General features: G+C 47.1%; 1 protein-coding gene across 1 annotated transcript; it reads right to left on the bottom strand.

Moving 5' to 3' along the window:
- Positions 1-159: 159 nt before the first annotated feature.
- Positions 160-14982, bottom strand: LOC123092968 (MADS-box transcription factor 1; the record flags this gene model as incomplete). The annotated part of the gene is given in 7 exon segments (XM_044514836.1): positions 160-279; positions 466-507; positions 630-671; positions 981-1080; positions 1173-1234; positions 2874-2949; positions 14630-14982. Coding segments are annotated over 7 exon segments (627 nt in total), but the record flags the coding sequence as incomplete, so codon positions are not given.
- Positions 14983-16082: the final 1100 nt, after the last annotated feature.

The following is a 16082-nucleotide window of genomic DNA, read 5'->3' as shown; positions in this document are numbered from 1 at the left end:
TCTATTTAAACTTTGGACCGGTGCGTATGATTTATTGTTTAATTTTTTCGAAAAAATAGGCCGTGGTTGGTAACTGATGTGGTCTATGATAGATTTACCAGCTTCTTTATTTTGTGGGTGAGATTTACCAGCTTTTCACTGATTGACATGTACAAAAACATACCCAATTTGCATGGAGGTATCATGCTCCGGATGTAGTACTCTGGAGCTACACTGCCCTCCGTCTTGCCAGGACATATGGACCGCATTCTCTCCGCAGCAGCTGGTGGTATCTTGCAACTGACACGTACAAGAAATCAGTCATCAGATTCTTATTAGCTACATTTTAGTGAAAGAATCCCCTTAAGATAAATGTACTTTTATGTTGTCTTGTTTAAATTTTTAATCAAGCATTGACAGGGAAATTGGTGTTGTTACGACCAGTACCCCCGCAAAAAAAAAATACTGTAACCTCAGTGATATTACCTTCTTCCTCAAGTCATTGTTTTCATCCTGCAATTCTTGCTCCTGCAGAACATCATTTTAGGCAGTTATTAAAGAAACATTATCAACCGAAGAAGGATGCAAAAGAACTGGACCAGAAAATGATGCAAAATGTGGCATCGAGATAATCCGAGTTTCATGCTTACCTTACTTTTCAGTTCAAATAGCTGATCGAGTAGTACCTGATTCTGCAGTCATGCACGACACATATCACATATATACTAAAAATATTGAACAATGTATTAATATCTCATGAGCACAGAAGATCAAGACTTGGACTGAACAATTTTTACAGTAATTTCTATGATGTTCCCAAGAACCCATGTGGCTTGAGTGGAACCATAGCCCAATTGCCATTAAGCTAGAAGGGTCTTCCCACGGAGGGAGAGTTTCCTTCAATTTTGTTTTTATGTTTTGCTTAAAATGAAGCATTCGATGAAAAACATCTGAACTTGGTGAACGTTAGCTCATGTGACATGAGAGTCTAAGTTCTCTACCTTTTTTGACCTGATATGCTTGAGGGATGCATCTATTTGGTTCTCTATCTGGTCAAGCTCCTTCATGCTAAGTGGGCCCAGATCCTCACCGAGAATATTTCTACGTATGAGAACGAGAACCAATATCAGAACACTGCAAGCCATATTATATATGCGGGAAAGTAACTGTTCACCCCCATCTCTGAAGACTACCTTTGTGAACTTTGAAGAAATTCAACTCTGGTCTTGAGCTTCAAATATTCCTGGTAATTAATCTAGTTTCAACAAGAAAGTACGAAATATTACATGTCAGTTCGACTGATATAATACTTGTGGAAAAAGGAAGCTCAAAGGTTCAGAATAACTGACCTTGTTGGCCAAATAAACAAGATAGTTCCAAACAAAATTGTTGTCCCAACAAATGGAAAGCTGGGAAGTATTTCTTTTTTTGGGAGGAAGTTGGGAAGGATTTCTTTTTTTGAGAGGAAGCTGGGAAGGATTGAGTTAAGAAACACAACGATATGCATGGTAGGTCAGTGTTCGTTTAGAGCTAGTCTCGATTAATTCACAGAATATGATTGTTTACACACACATACAGTGATCACCTTAGAGCTAGTCTCGGTTCATTCAAAGAATATGACTACACACACACACACACACACACACACACACACACACACACACACACACACACACACACACACACACAGAGAGAGAGGAATACACCTGGTAAGGCTGGCAAATACTCGATCACTACACATAGGGGTGAAGTTAAATGGTCTGTAAATGCTTTTAATTTACAAAAATATACTTAAACTCGTATCACGCACATCACATGGCTCAGACCCATAAAGAAACTGATATTTCTTTTGCCGAGGTTTCAAGATCATGAAGATTTGGTCAACCTACATTTTTTGCTTACGGAAGTATGTTAAAATTTTATTTTTGCACTAGCTAATACCTCAGTACTAATCTGAAAACTTTACGGTATTGCTCTAGATATTTCTTTGTGAGGTAAATGAAAAAAAACTATGATGTGATCTAAAGTAAATGCCATACTAGATGAATGTCGTGGAACACGGATATACAAAATGGAGCTCGAGCTCATGTGAATCCAGATGAATAGTAAATTCGAAAAAAAAATTAGCAACAAACATGTACTGTCTTCTAACAACATGTAATGAAAAAGAGCAGTAATGATATCTATATGAAAAAAGTACTCTAAAAAGCTTTAAAGTAGCCTTTTCAGAGCGCTGATTTTGTTTTCATTTATTAGAGCACCAATACTTCTTGAAAATTGTACGCAATTAGAACGCACCAACATGTTTGTTGTCAAAAAAGATTCTTTTTTTCTAATTTTTTAATTTTACTCTTCATTCGGGTACACATGAGCTCGAAAGCCAAAACAACTTTCCCCCATGGAACATTGCTTTTTCAGCAGAACAATATATATCTCACAAGAAACGTACACAAAAATATATCATTTAATCTAGAAGAGAGATAAATGCAAGTGCTTCTTTGATCAGAAACTATATTTGGTTCAAGATGAAAGGCCCATGCCCAGCTTTATAGACAAAGCTGAAACCGGTCCAGACTCTGGACAGAGGTAAAAACCACACACACTCTGACCCTCGCACACTGATAATATTGGTTACTGGACAAAATACATGTGGCTCTCCTTTATGTCTAGAAAAGAAAAGGAGAAAAAAGCAAACCAGCTATGGAGGTGGCATGAAAGAGAGACATCGATCGCTTGTCAACTAAATTATATACTCCCTCCGTTCGGAAATACTTGCATGGTTTTCGCTCAAATTTGAACTAATACCACGTCAAGTATTTCCAAACGGAGGTACTATATCTCAGTATAAGTGCATTGCATATATCAAGGTATTGTTAAGAAATGGTGAGGCTTACTTCACTTTCTAGCGGAGGTGTTGCTTCCTGTGAGTTGGAGTTGCAGGTACGGTATCTCTCAAGTGTTTTGTACATGCTGTTGACATAAGAACTCTAAGTGATCAGTTCATATTTTCTGACAAGCAAAAATTGTAGAAAACATAAATGCATTTAGGCTGAATACATATAGGAAAAGTAAAACAAGAAATTCTTTAGGTATCCTTCCATATCTGAATGCTCCTTCAAGATCTTGGATGGTATGTATAGTCAAGTGTGGATTACTTGTCCACCTGAGATGAGAGGTTGGTACACCGTACACATACGATGGGAACACATGTAGTGAAGAACCTGGTCTAGAGGGCCCAATTGCCCAAGGCGTCTTACGAAGGACTGCGCAGTTCGATTAGCCTCCTTGCCATCAGGTGGAAGCAGAGTGTCTCCATCTACGCTATCCGGCCTTCCTCTAAGTCTACTGCTTGTGACAAGTTCAGATCTAGATCTTGTTGTGACTCCCGCTAACCTTATCCTTTTTTTCTTCTAAATCTGCCTTTTCTATAGTGATATTTTTAGTTTTTGTTACACTTAGCATCTCTTTTATAATAACTGATGGTTTTCTCCATCTTTAGTTTGTATGGAAACCAGATTCTTGTTATTTCATGTATATGCCATGGATATGCTAACTAATGCAAATTTAAGACTTCTTCAAAAAATGTGATCTCAAAGGGAGTCTCAAGGAAAAGCTCCCATTATTGTAAGAAAATTATTTCCATCTATATTGAAGATCCTAACCTTGCAATGTATTCTCTTTTTTTTCCTACCTAAACTTTAAATTACTTTATGGCCTCACATGTCTGAACTTGTCTGTAGTGAGACCGGCCTGCAGTCTTACTAGGTGGAAGCACAGGTTGGTGGGCTAGCCAGCCCAGATTAGATCCTCACCTCTACCTATTAATTTGAGCATGGTACCTCATATGCTCAACTCATTTCAGCAAACATGTTTAGTTTAGTGTTATATTCATGTATAAAGTTTCGCGATGGAATTACGACTTCCGTGGTATTCTGTGCAAAGGAAAAACAAAATCGATAAGAAGTCAATGGAAGTCAATTTTTCATGAAACCTTACACATGAATATAACACTAGACCATGTTTGTTACACATATGTAACCGGAATATTTGATTTTTAATTATATTTTTCAATTTAACTGCTTAATCGGGTGTGTGTAAACCCAAGTTCCAAAAATCCACATTGTGGACTAATGACCCAAGAACATTTGTGTACTCATAGATAAAATCAAACGGGGAAGTGTTTACGGTATCTCGAACACTATCCTCTAAAACAGACACACTATGCGCATATGGGACCACGTCGGCAGACACGATACGGAACCGGCCATCCAACACTATACCTCAAATGTCCGCCTCTTAAACTTAAATAAAATAGAGCACTACCATAACCTTCCTCAAAATTGCATCCCTCAGCTAAATAGCCTTCCGCCAAGCATGCAAATTAACTACGTGATTCCCTTAAAAAAAGTGAGTAGTAGCTTTATTTGGTGGAAGGCATCCACAGTGCTAGCATAGCTTCCGCCAAAGCCACCTGCTTGCTTCCGCCAAATGAAGTGAACTAGTAGTCGCTCACGCCAAATGAAGTATTTGAAGAAAACGAAGTGAAACAAAGTGATTAGCGGCTTCCACTAAACTTGAAACATGCTATCTGCCAAAGGCCAAGCATGTTGATCCTTCCGCCAAACCGCAGTAGCGGCCTTCCACCATATGGACCGAGAGGAGAGGAGTATGTAGTGCGTGGCTTTTTAATTCGTCATGCAGATGTCCGGTCTCTGCAAAGCCCCATGGTTTGCTACCAGTTCGCGGGATTTCGGACAACTAGACTGTTAGCCTAAGTAATCTCATGCAGTAGTTTAGTCTTTTCTTTTTGTTATGAAATAATGCATGCTGGACATGTACGTAGAGGAGAGCTGCGTCTCTCCATAGGATACTCTCACCTCCTGGTCGTGGCTTCTGATCGATCCAGTCGCTGGATGGAGCGACACTTGCGGATCGCAGCTGCCAGGCCGGGAGGTTGTTAGTGGAGTCCTGTATGATGCATAAAACAAGGAATAACAGAACTGAAAAACGCTGCGCATTGTGGCAGCACAAAACCTCTCGCGAGTTCATCCTTCTCCACGATCTCTCTCTCTCTCTGATTTGATCGATCGGCAACTACATTTGGCATCAGAGCCTAGGTGTTTGATCCTCGGCGCGGCGGCGGCGTGTGATCCGTCGTGGTGATGTCCGGTGACGAGTCAGACGGGAAGAGCAAAGGAGGGGGCAAGTCGCCGCCGAAGACGCCATCATCCAAAGCCCCGCTCGCGCGCCTCACCGGCAGCGGAAGCGGCGAGATCAGGGTGGTGGAGCGCGTCGTGCGCGAGGAGGCGGGCGCCTCCATGATGCTCACGCACACCAACTACATGGAGTGGGCGCTTGTGATGCAGGTCAAACTGCAGGTCGCTCGGGTTTGGTCCGCGGTGATCGACGAGGCCGCCGACGAAGACGCCGACCGGCGCGCGCTGCAGATCATCCTCACCGGCGTTCCGCCGGAGATGCTGCGCGTGCTGGCTGCAAAGGACACGGCGAAGACGGCGTGGGAGACGATCCGAACGATGCGGATGGGCAGCGAGCGCGCTCGCGAGGCCAAGGCGCAGGTACGGCGGCGCGAATTTGAAGATCTTCGGTTCAAGGACGGAGAGTCTGTTGAGGATTTCGGGTTGCGCCTCGCCGCCCTCGTCGCGGATCTGGAGCTATACGGTGACCCCGTCACCGAGCACAAGGCCGTTCAAAAGTTTCTCCGAGTGGTGCCGCGGAAGTTCCGCCCGATGGCCATGGCGATCGAATCACTGATCGATCTGAAGACCATGTCGATCGAGGAACTCGTCGGGCGCTTCTCGGCTTGTGAGGATCACTACGATCTCGACGATGCGACGCAGTCCACCGGGCGCCTCATGCTCACGCACGAGGAGTGGATGGCCAGAGAAAAGCACACCGGCGGCAGCGGATCGTCATCCAGTGCGGGCAGCGGCAAGAACAAGTCGCCCGCTAAACCGAAAGGCGCGGGCGGCGGCAAGCCTGCGTCAGGAAACCAGGGTGCAGGTGGATCGGGAGGCTCAGGCGGCAGGAAGAAGAAAGGCAAATGCCATCACTGCGGCATCCCGGGGCACTGGAAAAAGGAGTGTCGGACGTGGCTTCATGAGCAGGAGCAGAAAGGCACCCAGGAGCAGGCTAATCTGGTGCAAGGTGGCGCGGAGCACGACCCAGGTCTGTATATGGCTGTGGTCACCACCGTTTCCACGCCACAGATCGCTGCGCCGCAGGAAGTCTTCCTCAACGAAGAGAAGGTCATGCCAGTGCCCTCGCCGGACGGAGTGTGGTACTTCGACACCGGCGCCAGTAGCCACATGACGGGCGACAGGGGAGTCTTTGCGTCACTTGACGAAACAGTGCACGACACGGTGAAGTTCGGAGACGGCTCTGTAGTGGCCATACAAGGGCGCGGCTCAGTGGTGTTCCGCTGCCAAGGCGGAGGGCAGCGCGTGCTCACAGGAGTCTTCCACATCCCGAGCCTGCGCACGAATATTGTGTCAGTAGGGCAGCTAGACGAAGCAGGCTGTGTCGTCAACATACAAGAAGGCGTGATGACCATCCAGGATCCAGGACGACGCACACTGGCACACATTCGTCGCTCTGGTAATCGCCTGTACACTGGGGCGTTGGAGATCGACACGCCCAGGTGCTTGCTGGCACTGGGAGACGACGTGACCTGGCGTTGGCACGCACGCATGGGGCATTTGCATTTCCGTGCTCTCCGTGCAATGTCATCGAAGCAGATGGTGCAGGGCATGCCAGTGATCGACCGCGTCGAAGAATACTGTGATGGGTGCGCTCTCGGCAAGCAACATCGCACACCGTTCCCACAAGTCACCGCGTACCGCGCAGAGCGCGGGCTGGAGCTCGTGCACACTGACCTTTGTGGGCCGATCGAGCCGACCACACCTGGAGGAAGCAAGTATTTTCTGCTGATTGTGGACGACTATAGTCGTTACATGTGGTTGGAGCTGCTCAAATCCAAGGACGAAGCCTTTGCACGGTTCAGAAAGGTGCAAACTCTCGTGGAGGCAGACGGGAGCTGCAAGTTGCACGCATTCAGATCTGATCGGGGGGGCGAGTTCAACTCCAATGAGTTCAAAGCCTACTGTGAAGAAATTGGTGTCAAGCACTACACAATTGCTCCGTACTCGCCGCAGCAAAATGGAGTGGTAGAGCGGAGAAATCAGACGGTCGTGGAAATGGCCAGATGCATGTTGAAGAGCATGGACATGCCAGCGTACTTCTGGGCGGAGGCGGTGAGAACCGCCGTGTATGTGCTGAATCGCGCGCCCACACGCAGTCTGGAGGGTGTCACACCCTATGAAGCGTGGCACGGCCGTAAGCCTAGCGTGCAACACTTGCGCACGTTCCGGTGCACGGTTCATGTCAAGAATGTCGGCCCCGGCGTCACGAAGCTAAGCGATCGCTCAACGGCAATGGTGTTCATTGGATACGAGGAAGGTTCCAAGGCCTATCGTGTGTACAACCCAACAACTAAGAAGGTGCAGGTGACTCGAGACGTGATCTTTGAAGAAAGCAGGCCCTGGACATGGCGCGCACCGGGCGCGTCAGAGGACCGCGCCGCGCCGACGACCTTCACAGTCGTGTACACCACTGCCGGCGGGGTGCACGAGATAGACACAGGGTCTCCTACATGTGCCTCGACGCCGCAGCGGTCCCCAACGCCCACAACACCTGCACCCGCGGCCTCACCTGCTGGGGTGATCACGCCGGCTTCAAGTACATCAGGGACGCCAGAGTCCACTCCGGCAACACCTGCAGTAGCGGACGGAGACTACTCGGCCACCCCGCAGTCACACGACTCCAGACACGACGTGCCAACAGGACAGCCAGTGCGCTTCCGGAGCTTCACGAGCGTACTGGAGGAAACTGAAGATCAGGCAGTGCGTGAGCAGTTTGAGCGCTGCCTGCTCGTGCGTTGCATGTTTAGCGCGGAGGAGCCAAGCGATGTGGACGAAGCGCTGGCTAGCAAGGCATGGAAAGGGGCCATGGATGTCGAGATGCAGTCCATTGTCGAAAATGGCACATGCAAGCTTGCTCAACTCCCGGCTGGGCACAAAGCAATAGGACTGAAGTGGGTGTATCGTGTCAAGCGTGATCCGGCAGGCAATGTAGTCAAGCACAAAGCTCGTCTCGTCGCAAAGGGATATGTCTAGCGTCAGGGGGTGGATTTTGAGGAGGTTTTCGCCCCCGTAGCTCGCATGGAGACAGTTCGGCTGCTGCTGGCTCTCGCCGCGCACTCTGGCTGGGAAGTTCACCACATGGACGTGAAATCAGCCTTCCTAAACGGTGATCTCACTGAGGAGGTATATGTTGATCAGCCACCGGGGTATGAAGTTGCAGGCCAGGAAGGATAGGTACTCCGACTGCACAAGGCTCTGTATGGGCTGCATCAGGCACCGCGGGCGTGGTATGCAAAGTTGGATGAAACTCTCACCTCCCTTGGTTTCACGCGAAGCGCTCTGGAGCATGCTGTGTACCGACGAGGTAACTCACAATCACAGTTGGTTGGAGTGTATGTAGATGATCTGATCATCACAGGAACCACAGCAGCAGATATCATCTCTTTCAAAGAACAGATGCAGAAACTCTTCAAAATGAGTGATCTCGGGCGGCTAAGTTACTATCTAGGAATTGAGGTAGATCAAAGTAGCAATGGAATTACTCTGAGTCAGAAGAGCTATGCGGGCAAGATTCTGGAGATTGCAGAGATGAACAACTGCAACAGTTGCCACACACCAATGGAGTGTCGTCTGAAACTGAAAAAAGATGATGACTGTGATCTGTTTGATGCTACCTTGTACCGCAGAGTGATTGGGAGCCTGCGCTATCTTGTGAACACAAGGCCAGACATCGCACATTCAGTGGGTATTGTCAGTAGATTCATGGAGAAGCCAAGCACTAATCACTGGGCAGCGGTCAAACAGATACTGAGGTATATCAAAGGCACAATGCACTATGGGTGCAGCTACAAGAGAGGACACGGAACTGCTGAACTGATTGGGTTCAGCAATAGCGATCATGCTGGGGACGTCGGTGATCGCAAAAGCACTTCTGGACATGTTTTCTTCCTTGGTAAGAATCTGATTACTTGGAGCTCCCAGAAGCAGAAGATCGTCGCTCTCTCTTCCTGTGAAGCAGAATATGTTGCAATAGCAGCTGCCACTTGTTAGGGACTGTGGCTGAGCCGGCTGCTGGAGGACATCACAGGTACCTCGCTGGCGCAGTTCAAATTACTGGTGGACAACAAATCAGCCATAGCTCTGAGCAAGAACCCAGTTCATCATGATCGAAGTAAACACATTGATGTCAAGTTTCACTTTGTGAGAGATTGCATGGAGAAGAAACAGGTGGAGATAGATCATGTTGGAACTCAGGACCAGCTCGCCGATGCACTCACCAAAGCGCTCGGGCGCGTTCGTTTCATCGAGATGCGACAGAGGCTTGGGATGATCGGCGTAGTGCAGTGAGATTAGGGGGTGAAATGTTAGCCTAAGTAATCTCATGCAGTAGTTTAGTCTTTTCTTTCTGTTATGAAATAATGCATGCTGGACATGTACGTAGAGGAGAGCTGCGTCTCTCCGTAGGATACTCTCACCTCCTGGTCGTGGCTTCTGATCGATCCAGTCGCTGGATGGAGCGACACTTGCGGATCGCAGCTGCCAGGCTGGGAGGTTGTTAGTGGAGTCCTGTATGATGCATAAAACAAGGAATAACAGAACTGAAAAACGCTGCGCATTGTGGCAGCACAAAACCTCTCGCGAGTTCATCCTTCTCCACGATCTCTCTCTCTCTGATTTGATCGATCGGCAACTACATAGACTGATGCGCAGACCGATAGGTACTGCATTAGATGGAAAATTGCGTCCGGACCATTCCGTCTGGACGATTGGGGACGGTTCGATGGTGTTTAACTTGAGCCAAAAGTTATATGCCCTCATATTGAGAGGGTGTACTATATCGGGTCTTTTTTTGTAAAAAAGATCATCTATTATAAAGATTCACCGGAAGTACAAAGCACCTCAAACATAATAAAAGTTACATCGAGATCCATGGACCATTGAACGACCCTTGCCGACGCTAGAATGAGTCGCGGATGCACTGCTGTCGCTGCTCCCATACTGAAGCCGGACTGACATTGTCAACGACAGCCGGGAAGTCTTCGTGCAAGTGCTCCAAAGAACCAGCGCCACGGAGCCGCAGTCTTCGCCGCTGAATCCTTGAATCAATCTAAAGAATCTGACACTGAATATCGCCGTTACGAACGCGCGGTGAGAAACCTAACCTTGCCGCCCCAAGGAGCTGACAAGAATCTAAGCCAGAGCTCCGTTTAATCCGTCCCAATGGGCGAACTTGAGGAGGATCGGAGACTGGAAAACTGACTCGAAGAAGGAGCGCCACCATTCGTTCAAACACTGCTCCTGCGAGGACTAAAACCCTACCTATCTACTAGCGGGAGCCGAGACACCAGGATTCTCCTCCCTGCCGCCGGCTGCCGGAGCGGCAGGTGGAGGGAGGCGAATCCACGAGGTCATGGTCGGAGATCGAAGGGAGGAAGGCTTTTCTACTATACTGGGTCTTTGCCGACACGTATTATGACAATCAATGATATTTGTGTGGTGTAGTACAGATCTCCTCTGGAGCTAGTCAGATATTATAAACCTCCTGTATGAACATGTTTGTTAATGTTTAGATTACTACACATGATATTACACTACTTCCTTAATGATTCATGGGTCATGGCTATGTAAATTTATTTTAATTTCACCATGTAAATGTTTAAAATGACATGTGCAACGAAGAAGCGAGTATGTACCAATTAATTAAGCACCTAAACACAAGCAAACAAATAAAGTTCAGCATTATCCTTGGTGTCATTCGAGGAGAAATATATATTTGTTTTTTCAGAAAGAAAGACAAAATAAAACTTCCGATCTGGATACAATATATATAGTCTTGCATGGAAGTTGTATAATTACTTCCGATCTGGATACAATATATATATTTGATTCGCCGCGCCCCCAAGAAAGTTCCGCGCCCAGCTGCGCCTGTGTCCACCTGTCCACCAGGCAGATTTCCACGCCTCACGAGCAAGGTGCTCGGTCGTGGGCTACGATTGTCGCAGGCACTCCTCGCCCTCCAACCATGCCCCCGTCGATGGACTTGTTTCATGTCAATGACGACAGCCTCAGGACGGTGTTCGCTGATCAGGCACACCTCCTGCAGGGGGACCTACAAGCCGACCTCATCGCAGTTGTTGTGCCGTTGAAGGAGAAAGCCTCCAATCTCCATCAATGTGTATTGCGCGCGTTTTCCTTCGTGGAGAGGATAGAAGCCGTGTTGGATCACTTTGAGGCTCTCTTGGCATTGACCCCTAGTGATCGCCTGACTCGTCCCGTGGAATGTTGCATCATCCCTCTTGTGGAGGATCTTCTTGGTGCAACACTGCCGTCGGGACCGATGGACATCGATTCACAATATGATCCTATGCTTGATGAAGCATTGGCGCCGCCTCCTCAAATACAACCTACTACTTGGTGTGATGAGGTGGACCCTATTGTTTCATCAGTGGGGAGCAACGAGTTTGTTGACCCAATGTCTTCGGAGGCTACGATCTGTTTGTCCCACCCTGCTGGCTCCTCCCAGACCACTGATGTGCTTTTTTGGCACATTCGATTCCTTGCTCGATGGAGCCTCTTGGTTTCAACACGGAGCACACGACACGTCTGATTCCTTGCTCGTAAGAGCCGCTTGGTATCTACACGGAACACATGATGGGGACCTCCGACAAGCCCAGTGTTGTGGCGGAGTCGCATGTTGACGCTATGTGCTCGGAGGCTACGCTCGGGTCCCCATGCCCTGGAGGCTCCTCCTTGTCTTCAATGGTGCAGTCCCTTGCATGTCCGATGCCGAGTCCAAAGGAGCCGCTTGGCCTCAACGTGCCCAATGTTCTCATGGAGCCTGTGGTTGTGGTGTCCAATGTTGTTGTGAAGGTGGCGCAAACCGAAGCTGCACCTTTATTTCTGGAGGATTTTCTCAAGAAAGTTACTCGTCAGCCTCTACAACCTCTGCTTGGGATCCCGGTGCCTTTGTAGTGGAGGAAAAATGACAGGAGGCGGAGCGGGCGTCTTGATAAGAAGAACAAGGCATGCAACATCACGACATAAAAGCACGTAGAGTACAAGATGTTGGAGGCTTTTGGTGAGCTGCCGGAGGTCAGCAAAGCTGAGGGTCCAGAGCAAAAGATGCAAGCATACCTGGACATGTACAAAAAACTGCTCTCACCGCAAGTGATCGAGGCGTTGGGCACTTTGGTGAGGATCACAGGGAAGTCGAAGTTGGATCTCTCCGGATGTTTTCCACAAGATCATGTTAGCACTTGATTCTTTGAGGCCGACATAGAAGAGCCATTCGATATGGGTGGTTTCCCTTCGGCGAGTGGCGGTCAGGTTGGCTGCACTTGAGCCTCGCCAAACTGCTTTGGGTCTAGGCGCTCTAGTGTCTGGCTCTGACGATGTTCCTTGATGCTACATTTGCTTTTGTCTTGTCCCTGTCCCCAAATTCTAGTGCTCTTTTTTCTCTTTTTTTTTTCTTTCCATTTTTAGGTTTTTATTCGGTTTTCCCTGATTAACCGAGAATGTTAGGTTTTTGGGTTCGGTTTTCCTTATAAATAGGAACACCTCTCTTCTTCTTAATGAAATGTAGGAACCCGTGCCCCTCTTGAGGTGTTCTAAAAACACTTTAGAAAAAACTGAAGCAGAGGCAAAGTCAAAGTTGAAGCAAAGTCAAAGTTGTATAAATTTTAGAAGGGAGTGCAAAGTAAAACTTCAAATATTATATGACCACTTTAGTTTTGCATGAAAGTTGTGTAATCACTTTAAGCGGATGGCCAACAAAAGTTGTCTAGTAATAGAGTAACGCCACCGTGGATCATGTATATTCTACAAAATGGCTAGTTGAAGCAGATTCATCCTTAATGTATTGTGGATTTCCACCAGCCGTTGACGTTATTTTTTTCATCTTTTTTCGGAAAGGAGGGTTTACCCCCGACCTCCATGCATTATGCACACAACCATATAATATCAAGTTTAGGGTACTAAACATCCACAGTATCTTACATAAGTAAAAAAGGAAAAGAACTAAAAACTCGAAGCAACTATGCTAAATAAACGTGGCACAACATATACGGCTATATCTGCCTGCAGTTTACTTGAAATACAATCATCATAGAAAAGAAAACCAATCCTAACAGAACATATTGTCTTGCATGCATGTGTATAAGCCAACTCGATGTATATTTTCAGTGGATCTGTCAGCTCTTCACATGGGTAAGACCACTACCACAATCAGCACTCCTATATTGCATGCAAAGCTGGTGAAGCTGGGCTGTTGTTTTCTGACTTGATATGAAGTCTGACGGAAGAGATCACTTGGCATCTGACGCACGTACGGTTTGGCAGTCAGAGCACAAAGGACCGAGTAGTTCTACACGTGGCTCAATGAAGATGGGTGTGTTTTTTGATCCGACAGCTGCTACCTCCAATGGAACAGTAACAAATGGAACAGTATCTATCACCTTATCTTTGCAATTTCTCAACGCACACATCGTAAACGGAGTATGTACGGAGTACTACCTACCAGAACGTCTTAATGACCAAAACACGCTTCTAGTAGTACGTGTTAATTACTACCTTCGTCCCGATTTATTAGTCCCCCTTTATAATTTATGCTAAATTTACACTAATAATTTAACTGAGAAAATGTTAGTGCATGTTAACAAAAAATATATCGCTGAATTCGTATTTGAACATAGTTTCAATTATATAATTTTTTATGACATGCATGAACATTTTATTACTTAAATTTACGGTGAAAATTTAGCACAGATTACAATAAAGACCAATAAATCAGGACGAAGGTAGTAAACGGGGAAGTACGAGATTGCTCATTTATATTTTGGAAGTGGATGAGGGGTTAGTCGACAAAGTGCACAAATGCACGGCGGATCTGATAAAACATTAAAATGGGAAAAGCAAGGGCCAACAAAACAGAAGCTCGATCTAAAGATGGAAGCAGGCGGATGTATTGTTTCACTGATCTAGATAATAAATTTACCTGACAAGCAAACAATCTGTTGTCAATCTACCTGAGTGTCGATGCAGTTAACGATCGATCGAACGCCTAATATGATAGGGATTAGGGACTAGCTGATCTCCATCACTATTTTTTTCAACAAATAAGAAAAAGAAGAGGTTTATTGCAGGCAGCAGGAAATAGAGGTTTATTTTGACAGATCTCGGTGATCCGGGCGACCAAGTGTGACCAAAACGACGGAAAAGATGAACAGATAGGGTCTTAGAAAGCTAAGATTTAACAAAACAAAATCTACAGACAGGTTCTAAGCCAAATCGATTTGCCCAGGAAACCTGCTCCAGTATAAGCGCGTGAACCCAAAGAGGGGAAATTAGATTCACGGATTGAAAGGGCATCGGTTCGATTAATCGGCCCAAACCTGGATGGGTTTACATCTAGAGCTCCTATTAGCGTTGTTGCGGTTGGCCGATCTATGCACGCACTGTGGAGAGAAACAGCCAGCGTTGGTTTAGTTACGCACCATGAGGAGCTTGAGAACTCGAAGAGGCGGCCGCGGCCGGAGAAGATGATGAGGGCGACCTCGGCGTCGCAGAGCAGCGAGAGCTCGTAGGCCTTCTTGAGCAGCCCATTCCGGCGCTTGGCGAACGTCACCTGCCGGCTTATCTTGTTCTCGATCCGCCTCATCTCCACCTTCCCCCGACCCATCTCCTCCTCCTCCTCTCTTTCTTTCTCTCTCTAAGTCTCCTTTTATTTTCCGCAGCCAGCAGAGCGATGTCTGATCATATGCTTGCTCGGTGCGCCTAAATAGTCTCTCTCTACAAATCTCTCGACTGTCAATCGCCAGTTCACCACAGGTCGACCGCTTATTAGCTCGGCCACCCTCTCCGTCCCTTCTCTCGGGCGCGCGTACTGTAGCTTTAGGGTGGTGGTGGGACAGCGGGTGCGTGAAATGATTGATGAATCCATGACTTGATGTTAGATTAGTTCGTACCGACGCACGAGCTGAGGTGAACCCGCTTGCTGACGAGGCAACAGTGCGTAGCGACGGATCCAAGCCAAAGGAAGGCGTCGCAGTAAAGGTGAGACGCGCACGGCAGCTCACGCTCGCCGAGCTGGAAGATAGACACTACTGTAGCTCTCGATCCATCGAGGCGGAAGAGGACGGGTGGCACGTGTCGACGAGCGTGTGGAGGAACAGAAGAGTGATGTAACCAAACCACCAGCACCGGCAGCTGGCACTGCTATACCTAGCTAGTATCACTTGTACCCAAATGCTTGTGCGCCATTCGGTTGCTGCGAGTCCCTTGCCACGTCCTGCTTGTTGGGCTTCGGTAGTAGCACTTCGCTAGTAGGCTGGTTGTAACGGGGAGTATTATATACTCCCTCCGATCCTATCTAGGCTGGTCACAATGGGTAAGAACATAAGCTAGTAACTTACACACTTCCCTAGATTATGTTACTACCTCTATAGTGGGTAGGAACATCTATGTAGTGTCATGCAACGATGTATTTATTAGGTTGTAGACTCATTGTTTCTTGGAGTGTGTGATGTTCCGGTAACTTAGCTAGTTACCACAAGTACCCCTTTCTTCATTAAATACATGCCACATAAGCAAAGTTATATTGAAGTGTGTGATGTTACTCCTAACACTAGTGTAGAACCGGGCAATATCACCGGTTCTAAAGGCCCTTTAGTGCCGGTTACATAACCGGCACTAAATTGTGGTCACTAAAGCCCACCCCCCCCCCCTTTAGTACCGGTTCAGCACGAACCGGTGCTAAAGGGCAACCACGTGGCACGAGCCAGCTCCGGGGGCCTGGAGCCCTTTAGTACTGGTTGGTAAGACCAACCAGTACTATAAGGTTTGGGGGGTTTTTAGTTTTATGATTTCTTTTTCATTTAATTTTGTGTTTCCATTTTAATTCTTTTTCGTATGCTGGTATTTTACGATACTACACATTGTACACGTTAT

The sequence above is a fragment of the Triticum aestivum genome, chromosome 4B, assembly GCF_018294505.1.
Source record: "Triticum aestivum cultivar Chinese Spring chromosome 4B, IWGSC CS RefSeq v2.1, whole genome shotgun sequence".
Taxonomy (NCBI): Eukaryota; Viridiplantae; Streptophyta; class Magnoliopsida; order Poales; family Poaceae; genus Triticum; species Triticum aestivum.
Note: the sequence above shows the minus strand (reverse complement) of the source record. Positions and strands in the feature narration are given on the sequence as shown.